A 22,098-nucleotide genomic window follows, 5' to 3' on the forward strand; every position below is an offset into this window, starting at 1 on the left:
GGGAGAAGAGCTTACAAAGGGTCTACAACAATCAGGCGTCACATTACTGTACTTACTGATCAAGTCACAGGGCAGCATTCAGGATGTTGTAGGGCCACAGTGGAGGATAAGTTTGACCTCCATCAACAGAAATACAAATAATTTTAAGAGCTGACTCCTCTTCTACAGATAATATCTGTAATGAAAAAGCAACTAAGGGTTTTAGTCCCTTTACTACACTAAAACACCGAGGCCAATCATTCCAAAAACTTACAGAAATGCCTGGCTTGCATACCATCCCATGAAAATTTCATCACTTAAAAAGGGGAGTCAAAGATTTGCCTTTTAATTTTTCATTATTCTAGTTGAATCAGGCGATACTAGCGTGGCAACCGAGAGAAAATTGGATGCTCATAGAGGTTGGAGTGAATAATCTAATATATATATAACACAAGTGTCCCACATTTTTGAGTGAAAAAGAAACTTCTCATATGTTGGTGCAGCGATGATTTATTAGCTTTCTATCATCTAAATAACAACAGTGATTCCTTCTGTAAGCTTGAGGATCACATCAGGAAGTCAACTTTCTTATGAATGAAGGCAAGTTGAAAGAGAAGCTATTGTCAAATAATGCATAGGCAGAGAAGGACAGGAACATGGATACAGCCACCTCCTTTTCCTTAAGAGAAGTCACGCTCATGCCTGACTGAAGGTGCATTACTAACGGCTGTTTAACTCCTGTTCTAGGTCACCATGAGATAACTACACTCTGTTCAGGCTGCCCAGACCCCGGCTACCAGACGGTGGTGAATGCCTAGTCACGTTGTACACTCATATTAATGCACATCTCATGAGGGTTGACAGGGTCCTCGTCTTTACAACAGCATTGAAATACTCTTTTCTAGGGTTCATTATAGGTCATTGAAAGAATGGCGACAATACATCCTCGTGGCTTTGACATAGCATCTCAGCAGCAATGTTCACATTATAGGGTATGTGTTATCAAGTTGTTGTTTTTTTGCTTTTCTTTTCTGAGTCCTTGAGGTTCTTAGAGAAACCAGATTTGAATCCGGTGACGCATGTGTTCAGCATTCACAGTGTGTTTGTCCATTTGTTTCGTCTGTGATCGAAACACTTCAGCTAAACCGCTGATGTGGATAACAATGTGACGTCTGCATCACTGAATGCAGCTTGTGGAAAATAAGAACTTGTCTCCAAAGTCTGTGTCGGGAGGAGAAAATATCTGTTTCTACAGTAAAGCCAGAAGTAGAATTTTGAGTTGTGCTTCTTTGTTTACCAAAGGTTAACAAAGGTTACCCATACTTGAGAGAAATGAACTATTTTATTAATGTATTCTTATTCTTTATTCCTTTGTTTTGTTCATTTAGATATACTACATGATACACAACCTCTCCAACCACTTACTGTCTCCTCACAGTATTGTGAAAATCAGCAGAACAGAACTAGCCTGCTAGTGCAGCAACCATGACAACAAACCTCCTGGCATTGCTACAAGGTAACCTGAGCTTTTTTCAATACTAATATCAGGAACGGCCATCATCAAATCCAGTCCATAGCGGCGCTAAACAGATGTTTGGTCTTTGATTCAAAGTGACTTTCTATGAAATAAAAGCCTTAATCTGGCTCTTTTGTAAGGCAGAGGCGGCCAGAGATCTAGAGTTGAATATTTGAGTTTTTGCTTTAGCTCATTTACTTAATGGCATTTGTCACTAATTGCTTATTCCTAATCAGATGTAATAAGCTTTTTTCATTTCACATGTAAACAGGTTAACTGGTGAGAGATGATGGTGTCATGGTTGGGTTTTAAAGGGTGTCTTCTCAAACGCTCAATTGTTTTTAAGCAACAACAGGATAAGGTTCATCACCTTTCTGTCAAACACTACAGCAATAATATTGAAATACCTTTTATTTTTAAATGTTTAATTTGTCAATTAAAAGAACTGGCGAAACGTTATAATCTACAACCCATGAATCAAACTAAATTAAACAAAATGTAATTAATTACAAAAGCATCGTCGGACTGAGGATAATTCTGTCTTATGCAGGTTGATAACTTTATGAAATCTTTACATGATTCCACTTCTGGTTGAAAAACTATAAAATCCTCAACTGCATAAATCCGTCTGTATCAATGGCGTTCTCATCTCTGTTCGGCAGGCCGTTGGTATTAGGGGACTCACCACGGCTAAACCCAAACACACTCAGTGCATTAGTGTGTTGAGCTGGTTATTCCCCCATGACTCCCCACTCTTTCTCCCTCTTCCTAATGTCAACAGTCATCTCTGACATATCCATCTAGCCCCCCAAAATAGCTCCCATTTACTCACATAACAACATTCACATTTCCACTTTTACTTCACAGGACATTTCCCTGCTCAAAGCAGATGAATACCCTGAAGAAGCTGTCCCTCCCCTCCTCTATCTTTCAGCCTCATCCCCTGCCCCACGCCTCCTACGGTAGGCTGTTGCACAGCTCCGTGGTTTCTCATGTTCTAGCAGAATTCCTGAGAAAGTGGAGGCTTTGTGTGATGCTTTCAGGAACAGTCTGCCTCTTGAATTATTCATCACTCTTAGTCTCCTCTGTGTCAAAGACAGCCCATGCTGCTCAGCTGATACTGATGGGAAGGATGAGGAAACTCACAATTGAATTTGCAGCTCACAGGAGGTGAGCAGGTAAACCAGTACTCTGCAAAACAAGCATCACCTCCAAAGGGACTAGAAAAGAGGGGACAAGCGGTAATTACAATCAGAACTCATCAACAACTTCACCAGATGCACCAGCAGAGTGTACGCCTCAACTCCATCACAGAATCAACTGGAAAAACAGTTGAAAACAAAGAATGTTTGGACAAAATTTTGTATGTATGTTTTTTTTTAATACATTTAAAGCAAAACAAGAATATATGAGCAGATAAGCGTCTGAAAATGAGAACACAGTAATCCCTCAAGTATTTGCACATCAACATGCTTGACTTCACCTCAACGTGGATTTTTAGTAGGTAGTCACTCTCCTCGTCTCCCACTGTAGTTACAGTGAAGCCCAGCGCTACCGACACTTCTTCATGTTTTCTCTTCTTAGCTTTTGGGTGACCCGCCCCAACTTTGTTTCCATCCCTGATAAGAAATGTCCCCATGTTGTCTCTTGAGGGTTTGTTTACTGCACTTCATATCGCCTAACCCTACACCATAGAGCGACTAAACCCTGTGCACACTCTGACAATGAGAGCGCCACTGCCAACTAATGCAGTGGATGTGTGATTACACTTTATTCAAGTAAAGCAAAAAAAAAAACAACACGTTCCCCAAGACAAGACCCCCCTGCCATCCCACTGCGCCCCCTTGGGGGGTCACACCATACTATTTGAGAAGCACTGGTTTAAAGTCATGTTAAACCAATACCCTACTAAACACTGGAGTGACTTTGTAAGAAGCATGTACCCCACCAACCCACAAATAAACCTTACAGATCCCCAACTCTGTGTTTGTGTTTGTGTGTGTGTGTGTGTGTGTTTATCAGTGGACATGAACATAAATTAATATTTTTTTACAAATTGAAATGGCATGTATTTGCCAAAGAATGTATGAAAATACCGACTCACTGAGTTTGATGGCACACCAAGGTTGGTCTCAATGTACGTCTCAGTTTTAGGTTCCACTGCCTGTTCTGCCTCCAGGATCTTCTCCACCGGCATGTCTTCGTTGGCGCAGCTGGTGGACTCCACCTCATTCTCATTCCTGTCCTTGGCTCGCTGGCGCTCCTCCTGAACGGCTGCATGTAACAAAACTGGTTCCGGTCACTACTGCTGTTTTTTGTCTTGATTTTAAACAAATGTTTTCACACAATGAAGAAGGAAGATTCAGTAAGGCAAGTTTATGTGGTTTTAATTACAAAAAAAACATTTCAAGAGGCTTCAAATGTTCTGTCAAGTTATAAAGAAAGGAACTCCATAGTAAAAGCTGCTTTAATCAATAGTGTTAACTTGATAGTCAGAGTCAGATATCCTCACCACAGAAGTGCTTTAAACAGTCTATCAGAGTGTGGGAAAATGTAATACAGACAGAAGATGGTTTAATATCAGTATGGGGAGGGTTCATAAACGTTTAAATTACCATAAATAATAAGATAAATAGTTTGTCGCTGTATCTTGGAATTCGTTATCCGCGTGTGGTTCCTGGAACACATCAACCGCGAGTAACGAGGGCTAATTGTCCTTTGATTTACTCTGTCCATTATCAGCCCCTGTTCTAGTATCTCAGTGAAATTTTACTGATTATCAGTGGTGTACTACCGGCCAAGCACCAAAAGACAGACACATAGCTGCTAATGAGACAGGTATTTTTCCTGGAGCCAGTGCAAACAAATTTGTAGCTCATGGAAGAGTGGCCAAAGAAAATGATGAACGCACTAATTTTTGGAACCAATTTGGCAATTATTTAAAACGTCAACTCATATGAAAATCCACTGTGGTGAGATTATTCTTGCTGTTCTTACAACAGGTTTTTTTGTTTTGTTTTAAAAGTATCTGAAATCAAGTATTGTCGATATGGTGTGACAAAACTGCCCAAATCTCATTCAAGATATTGAACACAGCTCTTTTCCCGAAACATTCTGGAAGAGGAATTGCATTGGGAGGGAAACTGTTTGATTTTTTTGTCCAGCAAAATCATGCTGTTATTTGGAACACCCTCCAAAGCAGACTGTTCTTTTTAATACAGTCCTTGAATTCTTGCTGATTTTTAAGACAACAAACAGTCCAGTCTCTGGTTAACGTCACAAAATTTCAGAGTTGGCCTTTGCACATACCGTTTCAGATAATCACAGAAAGCCAGTGAATAGTACATGACCCTGTATGTATTATTCCAGTAAACATATCCAAGAGGGTTCAATCATCAGTAATTGTTTTGACAGAGCAGATGGAGTTCATTTAGGGCCTCAGACCAACGTTATGTACAGTGCAGGAAATGTTAGAGGACTTCTTTCAGCATTGTTATTTAAGAAATGTGTTGTAAGGAAGTGCTCAATGACAAACAGCCGGCTCGATTATACACACAGCATTTATAGAAGCATAAGCATCATATTGTCTGTCACCATTTTATGACTGCACAGTCACAAGAACATTTTAAATAAAAATCCCTCAATGAAAATCAATGAAGACTTTGTCTTGTTCTTTTTTCTATGTATATAAAAAGGGTTTGAAGCATAACCGTGATGGCTCGTTCATCTGATTGACTTGATGAGGAGACACAGGAAATGGTTTGTGTACTGAGTAGACACAGAGACTCACTGTAGCCAAGGCAAAACCACACCACCACCCTCCAGCAGGATGGAAAAGATGCATGTGAGTTTTGTCTTTTCAAAATCCTGTAATTTACTTAATTCAAGCCATCACAGAAAAAAAATTACCGTGGCTTTTCAAAAGTTTGTCATCCATGTGGATCAGTGGCTTTCGGACATGATGTGCTGAGTGATAAATGGCTTTTTGGAGTTTCAACATGAGCATCCAAGCTTACACACACACTGGGAGAATAATTCTGAATTCCACACACTCTTTGGTCACAGAATGATCTGTCTGCTCATGTTACTCGTACTCTGGTTTCTATTCCGAGTCCTGAATCAGAAGACATGGTCTATTGGGGGGAAGCTGGAGTTGTTAGAGGAGGAGAGGGAAAGGGGCCCCATTTTAGAGGAACTGCTGTCTGGTGGTGGAGGTCAGCCCAAGGGTAGAATACTTGTGTTGGAGTCAGGGAGAGGTGAGGAGGGCTGAAATCATGTTAGCTTTACCCCCCTCCTCCTCCTCTCCACTCCTGACTAGGAGAGCATAAATTCATTTAATCCTGTTTTTCTGTGGATTCGCTCAGCCTTTTGGGCTACTGCTGCCTTGTTCTCTAACCACAGCCCTCGGGGTGCAGGGGGAGACTTAGGCAGCACCGCGAGTGAAGTGAGAGGTAGTAAATGATAATATCCTTGAAAGGAATAAAGAGCCCAACAATGACATAAATAAAAGTGGGAGAAAGGGGAGGCCAAGTAAAGGTCAAGACAAGCTGTCCTGGGACAGAATACCGTAGCTTGAAAATACATATTTCCAAAAAGCACCTTTTGTCCTTGTTCACTGTCATCAGTGAAGTTACATTCTACACACGTGCACCTTCCTGAATACATCATCTTTGCTATTCCATTCCATGAATTAACAGGACATCACTTTGTTTAAGATTTGCTCTCGATATCTGGATTCTAGATACAGTGAACGTAATGGTGAGAGGCAGTGATTGATTTGTTAAATGTGAGAAAGAATGGCAGTGCTAAGAGCGTTATTATTTTTAACACCTTCAAGGAGTGTTAAAATCCACACCTCACTGCCTGTTTTCTTTTCCCCTCAGACAGTCCCACCCTTTATTGAAAATACATTTTTCTCTGTAATCTACCCTTGAAGGTGATTTACTGTACAGAATTAGAAACAGAAGTACCTGAGGACATTCTTCCGCAATGTCTAACAGCCAGTCTCATTTACCATGACAGTATGTGAAGAATGCAGCCAGTCCAAAATGACCTAATTGGTGAAATACAGTACTTATTGCTTTTTGTTGTTCAAGCAGATGCCGGTACACTCTTGTGTACCTTAATGTCTCACACTGGGCTTTTAACAGAGCTTTTGCTCATTGTTTAAAAAATGTTTCACAACATTAAGCTTCTGACTGATTTCGGGGTGAATTTCAAGATTGTGTGATTTTGCAATTACTGATGGATAGAGCTGTGCAGTACTGTCGATGCCATCAGTCATAAAAGGTTTGAAAGCAAGACTAATGGAAAATATTTTTCCTCTCTTAATGTAGCAACTCAGCAAGTTACATTTTATGATGATTTGGTTTTTACAACTTTAGATCAAGAGGGTAAAGATATGGATCTAGCTAGCAGGTATTTGTTTCAGACTGGTTCCTGCTTAATTTCAACTGGTTAGCAGTGTCTCACTGTGAAACGTGGCCCTGACAAATGTAACTCAAGGCTCCTCCAATCTCATATGTGGTTCATACAGGGGTATCTGCATTGTCTGTGGTGTTTCATCATCATTTTAAAATTCCTTGTAGTGCTTTAAAGTAACGTCCAAGAACAACTGCTAATGTAGTGTGTTTCTGGATACCAACATAGCTGAACTAAATAAAGTGTGCTGAAACATTCCCATTTACGACTATTAGACTAATAACAGTGCACTTTTCCCTTTTTTCCACTATTCTGCAAGTGTGGTGGTTAAACCATGGGGAGAGAGATGCAGGATCTATGTGTTGGAAAACATAATTTAATTTGATGTTACTGATTGTTGTCTGTCATTGTGTGTGGCTCCGCGGTGCACTGGCATCGTGCCCGGAGTGTCCCCCGCCTCACGCCCTATGCTAGCTGAGATAGGCTCCAACTCCCTGTGACCCGCTACGGCGGATGAAGCGGCAGAAAATGAATGAATGATTGTTGTATTTTTTTTCCTTTTATCATTTAATGATCAAAGGGAACCTTTAATGTCCTTAAATGTGCTAGATAATACGTTACAAGGCTCCTGAAGCATAAAAATATTAACTGGAGCCAGAAACTAATTAGCCTTTTTTGCTGTCAGAAAAACTATCCAAATTATAATCAGTAACTCCACTGAACTTGGAATGGTTAGTTATGTCCTTGTTGATTTAGCTGTTGCTGTAGTAGGTGAAGTGATTTAACAAAGGCCTGTTTCACTTTGATTTTAATTCCTTGGCACGAACAAAGACATTAAATTAACGAAATATATGTATAACAGCCTGCCATCAACAGCTCCATGCTCCGAATTTGTGGCTTGATTATTGACACAAGATTGATTAGATTTCTGCATCCATTTGAAAAGGACAGGAGCAGTACGTGCAGCAGACCAGCAGCCTTAACTTCGAGGAATGTGGTCTTACTATGCGGCAGCTATACAGTATTATTTAATTTGATTATTTGGACTAAATTTACTTTTTGATTATGTTGAAAAATTATACATGAACAAGACATTTGGGGTGTGAAAATAAGTTGTCTCCAGATTAGGTAGGCAATCCTGTAAGACTCCCACGTTATACAAATAATTGAGAGCAAAAAAAATAGACATCCAGAGGATCCAAAGGAGGTGGAAGTTTAGGAAACTCCATTGCTCTATTTTTTCATGCAATCCCTGAGGACCGCACTATCCAACAAACCCAAACTTGGTTTCTACAACCAGCAGTGCTTCAACAACTAAATGTATTATTTTCTGAAAATCCCTGAACATTTTTAAATTAAAAAACATTGCCAACCTTGGGAAGATATTTTGAGTAGCATAACAATATAATCAGAATTGTGGGTAGACAGACTTTCACTGAAATTTCCTTCCATTCTTCAAGGAGCGTTAATTAAAAATATATCCATATTGAACAGGTTTTACAGTAATGCAGGCCTTTGATACTAAAGATTTAAGTGTAACACTACTCAAAGATCTTTCATGTCTAATGTCAAGTTGAACCATGTGTACAATGAAAATACAGTATAACTAATAATAATCCAGGGATTATATATAATAACAGGGAAAATAATTGAGTGAATTTTTTTTTTCCATCCTTAAAGCGCAATAAGCAAGTAACTTAGCATAAATAATAGCTAGGCCAACATCATTAGCCTGAAACATTTTACCAAGTTTGTCACGTCAGCATTAACCTATGCAAAGTTTTCATCTGTCCTCATAAATTGCTGCCATTTTACTTTTGCAAAAAGTGTAAAAAAGGGCAGTATTCCCCTGTGGAATCGGTGAAATGACGTGACGGGGAACTAAAACTCTTGAAATGCTAGTGAGACAAAAACATTTAAGTCTACATTTAAGTTACTTCCAGTGGTTAGTGAATATCTGACCTCAAAGGCATCCCCAGCATACTCTGATGTCAAAATGTGCGTAGCTGCTGTACAAAAAAGTATCTGGAGGAAAGCATGTGACTGTAATGCACAGCAAATTAATCCCAGCTACAAAGAAATAAATTGTTTGGTGGATACGGGCCAAGAGAACTTTGCCCTAACTTAACGTCAAATATCAGGTGATTAGGAAAGTGTGTCCTGTTCTGTATCTACATTTCTACTGGCTGTTGCTGTTTTCTCTGAAATGAACATGATTAAATGAACTGATCTGAAGTCACAGTGAGTGCATTGGCATCTTCTTTTTCATACCACTAGTATGAAACCACACCATCATGGGAGTCTGCCTGTTCTAATAAATGGCTATTAGAAAATATTGGAAAGTTTAAAAAAATTGAGATAAAGATGAACACTCTACATTAGACATGACTACATACGGTACTAAACAGGTATTATGTATGTTTAAAAATAAATTAAAATAAGAAATATGGCCATGAAAAGTTTTGCAGTGCTCCTTCATTTCTTAAAACATGGCCTTCATATATGTTAAAAAGTGTATTTCTGTGGATAAGGGGAAATTGGATGGAATTAGTAAATCGGGCTTTATCCTCAACGGTATGTGCTGTACCTTCTCTCTTCATGCCCATGGCTAAGCACTTCTGGTAGCGGCAGTACTGGCAGCGGTTCCTCTGGCGCTTATCAATGACACAGTCCTTGTTGTCACGACAGGTGTAGGTTAGGTCTTTACGCACTGTCCTTTTGAAGAAGCCTTTGCAGCCCTCACAGCTGTAAACCCCATAGTGTTTACCTGAGGAGAGACAGAGAGAGAGAGAGTTACCTAATGCCTACACCTCCAGCAGCTTTAGGGACTGATCTTTTCCCTCTGGTCCTGGTGACCTGTTGTCTAATTGAGATGTTTGGTTGTCAGTTTACTGGCAACACCTCAACCTATTATTAGAAGACACATTAGTTGCTGTCAACTTGTCCTGTAACAGGATGCAGGTTTTCAGGAGACCACAGTGCAGCAACCTTCATAGCCTGAGACAATGTGTGAGCGCACAAGCGGCACAAATGAACCAGCATGAGAGGCAGCATTACAGCAATTATGATTAAGCTATTTAAGCGAACAGACTGTGAATGAGGTTATGCTGGAGGTTAATAGGAAAGACAAGAGGGGCCTGCTGGAAGGTCACTTGCAGGGGACCCTCATGGATTTTTATCATGGTTCTGTTCATGCAGATTCATAACAACTCTTTTTCTTTTCATATTATGACAGATGAATTTCATTTGAATTCTCCATTGTTGCTCAAACTGTTTGCTGACTCATTTCTAGTCAGACCACCCGAGAAGACAAAGCCTCTGAGAGTAGTTAAATGTAGCGTGACTTGCTATTAAACATTGTTTTGATGTTCCCCCTTGAGTCCACACAGTAACAACGATGTAGGTCGATACAAAAAACTTCCAAATGAATTAGATATCCAGCTTCATCCCGGGGCTGAACATTTTTCATGGTTATCTTCTAAAAGAAAAAAGACAACTCTTAAACACAGGGTCATTTGTTGACGGTGTGGAAACAATGAGATCAACATCTTTGAAAAAGAGGATCTGTTGTTATCATTAGCCCTGGGCTGACCATTAGCCATGGATAGAATGTTCTTGTGGTCGGGGTGGTTGAGCCAGCTCTAGAACAAATGATGGGAAATGATTAAGGGGACCCTAGAGTATAATGATATTGGTGAGCAATGTCATGTACAGCACATTTCCTTTTCTCAATCCTGAAAGACAATGCAGTCATTCATTCATTCATTCATTCATTCGTTTGTTCTCTGTAACCACTTATCCTGTATAGGGCGGGGGGATTCAAACTATTTAAATTACCAATAAGGCTTTGTTGTTTAAAAATCTAATTTTTTTCTTGTCCCTGGAAAGTCCTCATGAAAATAACCTGGTAGCCTGTTGCACGTATAAAATCCAGTCCTTATTTTCTGCAAAAAGAAAAGTAGTGTTGCTGTGAGATGGGTGATGGGGTGTGCCCGCTTTCTCTATGACACAGAGATTTTCTATTTCAGTCAGTGCTGAATTGAGGTTTGGTCTAATCAACCCATCCAATGCCTTTCAGACCATTCAGTCTCTCTCATGTGCATTTATGGTGCTGCCCTTCAATACACTTTGCCAGGAGTGGCTTCCTCCTGGCTTCTTTGCCATTTGGCCCTGATTTATGAAGAATTCCTCTGACTGTTGTCCTTCCAGGAACATGTCCCACTGCAATCGTATTTGTGCCAGAGCTGTCCATGTAGCCGTTCTCTGACCAAAGTTCATCTTTGGATCTTCTTTGGAGGTTTCTCAGTGTGGTTAGAGCACCAGCTTTTTTAAGACGTTGGGCAGTCCAACATTTTTTTTTTCATTCAGTAATAATGGAGTCTTTTGTAGTCCCAGCTCTTTGGAAATTACTTTTATAGCTCTGACAGCCGTTCCCTCAAGGATACAATACACTTCCTGGATTTCCTCTTTGGTTTTGACACACAATATTTAAATAATCATCCTCAGTTATTTTAGGCATAATGCTGTGGATTATTATTCATTGACTAACATTTTAAATTAATATTTTACTTAAGCATATAGACTGTGAATTTGATTATTTTCTTATGCCTAGGTTCACAGACTAGGTGCAAAAAGCTGTGAGATTCTCAACAAAGACTCACCAATAAAATGATTGCACAACATTTGTACTTATATTTTACACAGTGTTCCAATTTTTTCTTTAAACAACAAGGATTGTACCATAATTGTGCAATGCCTCCTGTCTGGACAATGTATTCAATTGTTCATCAGTTTATTTCACTTCACTTACCTGAGGAGCGATCCCCACATATGGCGCAGATGTGTTTGGTAAGACACAGGGCTGTGCCCGAGGGCTGGGCGGGAACTTTCATCACGCCGTTCAGGCCCAGTGGTGGTTTAATATCCTCTGTGCTGCTGACTGAGTTCATCGGAGAATTCAGCTGGAACATCAACACACAAACACCAAGCAGGGGTAAAGAAATCACTTCACCTGAACTCACAAGCAGCAGCATCATTTACAGCAATACTCACAGCTTAGCTGGTGTGTTACTATAAACTGTGGGCATTAACTATTGAGAGTCAAGGCTGATAAGTAAAGACAGGGTTTGATTACACATAAATAAGAGGATTAAATCTTAGGGGTTATTTTCTGCCCATCATAGAGAACCATTTGCTAAATGCAGAAGATGAATATGATGCTATGATGATTTCAAATTTCAATACAGAAGGTCAATATTTCTGGCAGCAGCTCTTTAGGCCCCTGCCATCTCTCTCCTCCCTCCTATTTCAGATCTAAATCTGGCACAGCAGGATCCTGCACCACTCCACCCCAGGAACTCTTTTATTCATACTCTCAACAAACCCTGCTGGCTCTCAAATGTTCAGTGCTAGCAAAACCCCAATGCAAAATTTAATAGTACAGACGAATAAAGACAGAGAATTTGTTTTAACAACGGTGCAACTGCAGCCTTAAGTCTTACTTCAATTGCTGTCTCCCTCCCTCTGTTAAAAGGCAGCAGTGAAAATATTAATCTCAATGTGCCTTCTCTTGCTTCTTGCTAAAAGTGAAGAGCAAGAGGAGACTAATTATTATAACTAGCACCATGCTGATAAACATTAAAGGGTATGGTGGAAATTATCCAATTACACTAAATGTATTTCATGGAACAGAACTATTAAACTAACTATTAAAACCATCTCCTGAAAAAAGAAAAAAAAAAAAAACCATGGGGTGGAATGTTCCAATCTCTGCATCTAACATGATGCCTTCATTACACTGGAGGAAAAAATGGCTTGTATTCAGACAACTGGATCCCTGAAAACTGAGCCGCCACATGGGTTCATATGTAAAGACCAGTTTTTATTAAGTTTATCATGTCTGATCTGGGTACATCTTTGTGTTTCCTGAGAAATAATAATAATAATACATTTTATTTAAAGGCACCTTTCTAGACACTCAAGGTCACCGTAAAAGATTACACAAAGTCCATTTTACAATCAACAAATAAAAATAAATAAAATCAATACAAAGAACCATATCCTTATATTAGCTTTAGGTTTAGCTTGTCGAAAAGAAGAACAGCCATGTGGATGTCTGCGTGAGAAAAAACTATTTTGCTTTTGGAATGATGAGACTGAGAGTCACCTCTGTGTTTACCATGATCCACATACATGTGTATACACAACAGCCGAGAATGCTCTTTCTCAAACATGAGCTATATCATGCAAACAGCTACAGAAAACACCATATGGATGTGGCTCCAAAACTCCCCAAAGAGTATACTCTATTCATTAATTTAAACAAACGCTTTAAAGTTATTATTTTGATGATGCAGCGGTTAGAGTTGGTATAATATACAAATTATTCTCGTCATAATTAGTCCAGGGTGGCACCATGGCGCAGTGGTTAGCGTTGTCGCTGCACTGCAAGGCGGTTCTGGGTTCTGCGTTTGCGTCCCACTCTGTGCAGTTTGCATGTTCTCCCCGTGTCTGCGTGGGTTTTCTCTGAGTTCTCCGGCTTCCTCCCACCTCCAAAACCATGCACTTCAGGTTAATTGGCCGTTCCAAAATTGCCCGTGGTGTGTGAGTGGTTGCCTGTGTCCACGGTGCACTGGCATTGCGGCCGGAGTTTCCCCCACCTAACGCCCATAGTGAGCTGAGATATGCTCCAGCTCCCCACAACCCACTACAGCGGTAAGATGATGAATGAATCAATGAATTATTAGTCCAAAATACTACTCAGGGTAACCAGGATGGCTGAAAGTTACTGTATTCTGAAATTCTACATTAAGTAATGATTGTTTTCATGACCTGCTCATTCCACCGTTGTGGGTCGCAGGGTGCTGGGGTCTATGGATGGCTGGGGCCGTGAGGCAAGGGACATTCTGAGCACGATGCCAATGCACCCCGGAGTAATGATCATAACAAGTGAATACCAAATCAATGGGATAAATAACTTGTGTGCACCAATAACATGAAGTATCTGTGTATGTTGTAAAATTAAAAGATTAGTACTGAATCTCAAGCCCTTTCTGTCAACTTTCACATTTCACAATTTTCATGAATATGACCTCTCTTACCCTAGCAGAATTAAGAGAGGTCATGCATTGAGCAGAATGCACAAATTCACCAAACACACACACACACACACACACACACACACACACACACACACACACACACACACACACACACACACACACACACACACACACACACACACACACACACACACCAACCATCGTGCACTGACAGGTGTACATTGTCAGGTACCTGCGGTGGCTCCTGGCGTTTAATTTCACCTTACTCTGTCATATTTTATTCCACTTAAAATGCTTCAAAGATATAAAATTTCCAGAAAAGCTATACATTTTTGCTTGCGGTTACGATATGCTTACACTGTGTGAAATATTCCAGTCCCTGGTGCAGATTTCCACACATTTTATGCATCATTTTGTACATATTGCCAAAAAAAATCTGCATGACATACGTGATGTCACAGGAACATGGGAAGCTGACTAGACTACAATATAACATTTAAGAAAATAAAATAAAAATGTAGCTGAGTTTCAATATTTGCCTGTAAGAGATGGATCCTTTTTTTTAGGGTTGAGCAGGTTTCAAAGGTCAAACCCCTCCATCCCATAAAACCTTCAATCAGCACCCTGACACCTACCCATAGCCTGCTATTTACATCCTGTTTACAATAACACAGACTGAAACCATCAACTTCAGCAAAAAAAAAAAACCCAACATCCCTAATCCCTAAAACCTAAAAAAAAGAGGACATACTTTGAACATATCAACCAAGTAAACTAAATGTGTTATTTGCAATTTTTAAATGAACAGCTGATAGGACAAAAAGTACAAACAGTAATGCAAAGTACAACAACATGTATTACTGTTCACCTTATGTAGGGAAAATACAGTGTGGTGCTGAAAATGCCTCTGTCACAGAATTGAGATGCTTAATGTGCCTCCAAGGCTCAACGATACCTACACAACTGCATCATTCCTTTGGATTCAGCTTTGTTGCATGTGTACACACCCACATCTACAGTATGCACATTTAACCACTTGCGAAAACATGCACATCATGAGGTCCTACCTCAGTAAATGCCTGAGCGATGTCTTTTTCCAGTAGCACAGTGCTAACAGAGCTACCTATCTTCTTTGCTGATAATGTCTCTTTCAAACCCACTGCCTTCCTGACAGAAAACACTCTTCTCCTCACAATCTATTTTCAGTAAAGCTGCAATTCAATCTTAGCAACATTGGTCCCCACAGTGGGGTGGGCACGCTGGGGGGCCTTTCTTTCTCTTCTGCCCACAGCAATTGAGGCAAAGCAGGGGGATTAAAGCGGCTCATGACTGGTTCTGGAAATAGAATACATTCTTACTCCCATAAAACACATATGTGACCCTTCACAAGGAGGTATGTGAACTGTGCATACAGTTGAATCATCTTGGGAAACCCCTTTGACAACCACCCCCACGCTGTCTGTGTTTTTTCATTGGCATCAAACTTCTACACCGAGGGAAAGAAACAAATGAGTGGAATTTAACATCAAGGAAAGGAAATGTAGGACGCCAGATTCCCTGCAGTACAATGTACAACACGATCTGCTGAAATGCTCCAGCTGAATAATACTGTTTCATGTGCTGTAAGTGTTACATAACATGTTGTGAAAGACATTCAAATGGTACATCCAGTACAGAGGGATGTCTCTGCCTGCTTGTGGGTGTCAGATTCTGCACAGAATTGATATATGTGATTATATGTCCTGTGCAACCCGCTGGCCTCAGCATAACGCTGCAATATCCAAACATATAAAAGGTGATGAAATAATATTTTGTCAAATGGGTGTTACCCTGGGGGGCAGAGGATAGTGGACGTCAGCAAATGTATGAAAGAGTAGAATAAATCAGAAATATGGTTAGTGTGGTGAGACATGATTGTTACAAATTGGTAAACAGCTCGGTGTTCGTTTCTATAAATTTAAGATAATAATCCTTTATTGTCCCTCAGTGGGGAAATTGTGCGATTACACTTGTTTGTAACCTTACATGAATATATTAATATTATAAAATGTAAAGTTTATTAGTTTACATGTTAGTTAACATACACCGCACATTGAAGAGGTTGAAATGGGTTGATTAGGCTCTAATAAAATGATGAGACATAAGTAAATTCATATTTTCTCTGTGCAAAAGCACAAACTAATGATCAGTGTTCTCATAGATTGATCTGTCCACAATGTTTTTACACCAAACAGCATTAAAGGATATTTTTATGCCAATAACAGATAATAACAACCACTGACAAGTTGTTGTGCTGTCAAATGTAATACCCAAGCATAAAGTCTGAAAATGTCACAATAAATACAACACAAAAGCCACAAAAAAGCAGCAAAATAAGATCTAGTATGATTCTGGTTGTCTCGAACATGCCACTCACAATGACGTAAATTTAATAGAAACATTTTTGTCAGCAGACCAGGTCCTGTAGTTTATTTGTATGCTATGACAGCACCTGGCAGTAAAATACAAAGGAAAGAGTCATACCATGAGTGAATGGAGGATAAATAAAAGAAGAAGGAAGACCGTGAAGGCCTCCTCTTAAGGCAGGCTTAGCTTGATTCAGAAAGTCAGAGCACAGACTTTGCTCATAAAGGCACTTCAAAAGGAGACATCAAATCCTCATGTGCCACTCTTCAATGAGCAATCCTCATGTGGAACACTGGTTGCTTTCCAGTTCAAGGGCACCTTTTTCAAAACAAAGTTATCTTCATGGTATTCTCTCATAATGCTGTGTCAAAAACACTAAGGTTTTCCATAACGCAGCGGTGAGATATAGCCAGGATTAGCATGCTCTGTTTTATAATCCTTCCTTGGACCATTATTAATTTCAAACTTAAATTGAATTTTGCTTAGATGCCAGACACACAAAAAAGGCCAAAAGATTGCTATTCTCCGCGCGGGTAGGATAAGAATCTGGTGCTGACAGAGGACAACATCTAACTGACGGAATGGTGAGAGGTGAAGATAAGGAACAGGTCCTGAAGCAACAAAGCCAACCCCAAAGGTGACACCTTTCACCCCTGACACTTTGTGGCAATCATTCCCTTCTGAGAGCAAACTTATCTCGGCATTACCGCAAAGCATGGGAGGAATGACTACGAAAGATCCTTTTTCCCTTTGTGTGTCTGTGAGTCTTATCTGGTCACGTATCAGCAAGAGACGGAGGTTCGGGTTTCACACAGGGTGGTGTTGTTTATGGGTCGGCCCTTCCATGGCCCTTAGGGTGTATTTACAGTATGACATCTCTTGGGATCAGTTACAGCACTATTATGGATCTGAATGACACATGGAAGTGAGAATGCACACAATCCACAGAATGGATTGGTTATTTGTGGATGAATTTGAGGGTCATTTGTAAGTCTGTCATGTGAGTTTTAAAGTCTCCCTCAGGATAAAGAAACAATGAAAACACGTCCCGCTGAGTGTTAATGCGACCTAAATGATCCCATGTAGGTTTTTTTTTTTTTTTAAATCTGAGAACAAAGTTATGATTGCATGGAGGTGTATCTCTTCCTAAGAAAATGTGCTGAATGCATTGCCTTCGAAGCATATTTCTTTAAAGCATCATGTCATGAATTTCATTTACCATTAAAGATGTTAAAATCAATTTGGTTCAACAACTTCTTTTTTGAGTGGATGGTGTCTTCAACAAAGACACCCAAATCACGTATTACTTATTTTTTAGCACAAGTCACTGAGCGAGTACATTCAGTGGTTGATGAATAACAAACCAGATCAGACCTTATGGGTCATATTTTCTGGTTTCCCTGCTGCTGTCCTCTGCCTCGGCTCTCTGTGATGTACTGTTCATTCTCCAACTGTGGTTTAATTATGGTGTTAGAAGTTATGATCAACTCTAAAATGTCTTGGAGTCAGGGCGGAACTGTGGCGCAGTGGGTAGCACTGTCGCCGCACAGCAAGTCGGTTCCGGGTTTGTGTCCCGCTTTGTGCAGAGTTTGCATGTTCCCTTTGTCAGCTGGGATAGGCTCCAGCTCCCTGCGATGGCAGACGTGGCGGTTAGAAGAGGAATGAATGAATAAATCAATGAATGTCATCGAGTCAAACTTCATCATTATTGGCTTTTCATCATTTTGAGGAATCCTTATCACTCAAATCATTCAAATAAAAAAAACAACAACAACAATGAATCAGTCAAACAGGTATAAACTCATATAACAACTCCAAGGCAACACAAAACTTTCAATGTATTCTCCAACCGTGCGTTAATTATGGTGTTTGAAGTTATGATCAACTCTAAAATGTCTTGGAGTCAGGGTGGCGCAGTGGGTAGCGCTGTCACCACACAGCAAGGCGGTTCCGGGTTCGAGTCCCACTCTGTGTGGAGTTTGCATGTTCTCCCCGTGTCTGCGTGGGTTCTCTCCAACTTCCTCCCACCTCTCAAATCTCTCAAAAGAAAAATGTGGTACAAAGAGAGCATGGAATCACCCAGTTAACATAATTAAGCGCAAAGACACAATTTAATGCTTATTCATCTATAAAAACCTTTTACAGATAAATGTCATCTGCTGTTAATGATTTCTGTTGTTAATGTTGTGTATTTCAGTGTGTCAACATTATGTGTTGCTTCCTGACTGACGTGTCATAGTTGAATTAACTGACTGTGAGACATGTATGATGTGTTTCATGTAAAACTAGCTTCCCAATGTGGGTTCGCAATTGGAAAAAAAAACTGCAAGATTGCTGGCAGAGGAAATTAAATTGAATTAAAAAAGAACCCCGAGGGGTTTGTGAGGTCAGAGCCTGACTAAATTAATATATGTTATATATAATGTGTCCTATTAATGATTAAGCATTTGTGACGTGTTCATTGGCAACACACAAGTCATTCCAAAGTCTGCAGTACTTTAAAACAGCTCCATGATTATTGCCACTGAGCTCAAATACAACGCATCCTCTACCTCTACTCGGTGGATGGAATTCAACAGAAGCAGACATTATTCTAGACAGGGCTGAGATTTCCAACATTAACCCCTTGCTGTGAAACAAAAGACAAAATGAATAATTACAATCACTGCTGGTGCTTTGACAGTAAGTTTTGTTAGAGTGAAAAGGATATTTAAACTATCAGCGACATGAAGACAGTGAGCCTTATAGCTATATAGTGGGAATATGCAGTGTGGCATTCAGCTGTTACCTGACCTCAGCACGTCAGTATCTAGTGTTTTTGACATCCTTAGAGGTTTGTGTGCATATAAAAGTGAGTGCTTTTCTTTTTAATTGCACTGCCTCCATGGCTTTTATGCGTTGTGTCTTGAGTATAACACCTGGAGTATCCTTGTTGGCTTTGCTTGAGAATAAAAGTTGTTTTAAGAAGAAACCATTATACCCATGAGCAATGTACTGACTTCCACTGACATGGCAGCTCTGGGGACACTCTCCCCTCACACCAGTCAGTAAAGCCTTGGAATCCTAACAGCACTCTCTCCTCTTTTTGGAAATAAACCATCCAAGTTACCTGTCATTCTGTATAAAGTCATATGTACTGCTCTTGGATTGTTACAAAAGGGAGTTGGAAGACTACCTGAGACAGAACCGAAGCAAAACAGTTACTCAGTTTTTTCTTGGGCTGAACCAAGTCAAACTTAAACCAGGTGTTAAGTGCAGGGTGTTCACTTAAAACATTAAATAACATGTGCTGTAGTCTGCACACATACATTTTTGGTTTGTTATTATTATTGCAATTCTTAGGTGAATAATCACCATTATACAATTCTTACAGTAGCAACAAATATATTAACTGCACATCATCATTTAGCAACATTCAGGATTCATAACCAGTGATGAACTGACTGTCTGGCATGCCCACACTGATCCCAGTGGGGCAGCTGCATCAGTGACATCAGACTAGTGGACTGAGGCGCTTTCCCATTACACTGCTGCGCATGAGCCCTGGAGTTTAATATGTCATTTTCAAATTGTGATCACAGTATTAGCTGCAAATAGTTAATAAGTCAACAGACTCAAACAGTAAACTAACAACAGAAAAATACCCCCACCTACAGTATATATTTGAATAAGCTCATATGAAAACCTCACGATGTCACGCTTCCGGCGTCTATCCGGAAGTTCGGGCAGCTAGCTGAGTTAGCTCCGGTCTTCACATTTGTCCATGTCTCTCACTTACGGAGCCGTTTTGGCTTCGTCAAACATAGCGGTTTATATTCTTTGATTGTGATGGACCTCATGTTTGTCGTGTAGGGAGCCCAGATGCTTTATTCACCAGCACCGAACTCACTAAACCGGCGTCTACCCGGATGGCCGTAGCGTAATGCTGAAGCTGCCTTCATCTTCCTGTTCGTCCGTCCCACACGCACGGAGCTGTTACTGCTTCGTCGGACACAGAGGTTTGTTTTCTTGTGACGGCGAAGAAAAAAAAGAAAACAAAGTCTGATATTATTGTTGTATCGTGGAATGTCCACGGGATCCCGCTAGTACTTTAGAATGCAATAAATTGCTGTTCAGATATACCGCAGCAACACACTCTAGAATTTTGAAACTGTGGAAAACACTGCAACTCAAACAAGTATTACAAGTAGTGTTACCAGTTGTCAACTTGAGGGTGGACAATATCTCACTGAGAAGGAAAATAATACCACCCCCTTGTAAAATTGCCACCTTCTCCATTATTATTTAATCAATAATTTTAGACAGTATTAAACACTGACATATACCGTATGTTTTTAATTGGTTAATTGAGAGGCAGGAGCAGTTACGACACCTAGAGGATATTATCATTAACTGCAATACACAGTCTGTATTGCCGAACAGCCTGGCGGGCACCAAGATCTATCTGTGAAGATTAGACTGTGTAGCTAAGTAAAAGTACCTCATCCATACATGCAACTCTACAAAACAGTTTAAGACTGACAGCCGTTTCAATCACTCAATCGTTACACATAACAACTTGGTGTGCAGTTGACACACACATAAAAATTTGGAGATTTTGTTTTTCTTTGTGGAACGTAATTGGGAAAACAATTCCAAAAGTGTTTCCTTCATATATTCAAAATTGTCATTCATCATGGTTTCCTAAGTGCCATTTCCTTTGCCAAACAGGATACAATACAGCAGTAACTCAAATAGTATTTCAGTGTCAAACCACCACTTAAAATAGGAGTGTTTCAATGGATTACATCCCACAAATCAATCAGCAGTCCATGATTACAAACTGATAAATCTGCTAGCAAGTCCTCATGCTTATAAATGTTTTTGCCTGGTAATGTTTTTTACTTGGTTCCTATAATACAAGCTTTCATTCACTGCTATTTTTACTGGCCACTAACAACTAAATCAGTAGTTTACTGGGTAAAACTGTTTTTACAGTGTTTATTGCACTTTGGTGTGTGTTATTTTGTCTTCTACTGCCTGAGAGAGATCTGAGATCTTAGCAATACTCTATGCATAGTATAGGTTTGATAGCAGTGAAATGCATATGTTCATTGTTAAGGGGAGCGAAGCTGAAAGACAAAAGGCAAACTGGTAAAAAGAAAAAAAATACTTATAACACAAAATGTATTTATAGTGGACCACTAACAAATAACTTGTCAAGCAAAGGTCTGGAATATTGTAATTAATGAATGTTTTGAACTATAAGCATCAGAGAGTCTATCAATTCTTGAAAGCTCTGTGTTCATCATCTATTTTTCTTTTCCAAACTCACCATGTGAGTGTTTTATTTTACCGCCTGTTGTCTCTGTGTTTATCCATCTCACCCAGTGACTCGAGTTGCAATCTTAATCTATCTCTATCAGTTATAAGTCCTGTTCTGGGATAGGATGGCATCCAGACACAGTCCTGAAACACAGCATTGGGGACACGCTGTTCCCTACATCATATTGCCTACTGGAATTAATCATACTATTAAAAGCTGCTGCACTTCACAGACATGACTTAGTGCAAACATCGTCCACAGACAGTGTTGATTTAATTAAAGCCCTACAGATGTATGTGTGTGTGTGTGTGTGTGTGTGTGTGTGTGTGTGTGTGTTTGTGTGTGTGTGTGTGTGTGCATATATATATATATAAAATCTCCCCACCTATATATTGAATAAGCTCACTTGA

General features: G+C 39.8%; 1 protein-coding gene across 5 annotated transcripts in view; it reads right to left on the reverse strand.

Moving 5' to 3' along the window:
* The window catches only part of rxraa (retinoid X receptor, alpha a), a 99,488-nt gene that overhangs the window by 12,847 nt on the left and 64,543 nt on the right, over positions 1-22,098 (reverse strand). For 3 of the 5 annotated variants that reach the window (XM_068334011.1, XM_068334009.1, XM_068334013.1), the window contains exons 4-6: positions 11,727-11,877; positions 9,504-9,683; positions 3,600-3,784 (exon numbers count right to left, since the gene is read on the reverse strand). In XM_068334011.1, the coding sequence (XP_068190112.1) occupies positions 3,600-3,784; positions 9,504-9,683; positions 11,727-11,877 (516 nt within the window). The remainder of the gene's footprint in view (positions 1-3,599; positions 3,785-9,503; positions 9,684-11,726; positions 11,878-22,098) is intronic. The other 2 variants (XM_068334012.1, XM_068334010.1) reach the window with 1 other exon arrangement.

The sequence above is a fragment of the Antennarius striatus genome, chromosome 15 (genome assembly GCF_040054535.1).
Source record: "Antennarius striatus isolate MH-2024 chromosome 15, ASM4005453v1, whole genome shotgun sequence".
Lineage (NCBI taxonomy): Eukaryota > Metazoa > Chordata > Actinopteri > Lophiiformes > Antennariidae > Antennarius > Antennarius striatus.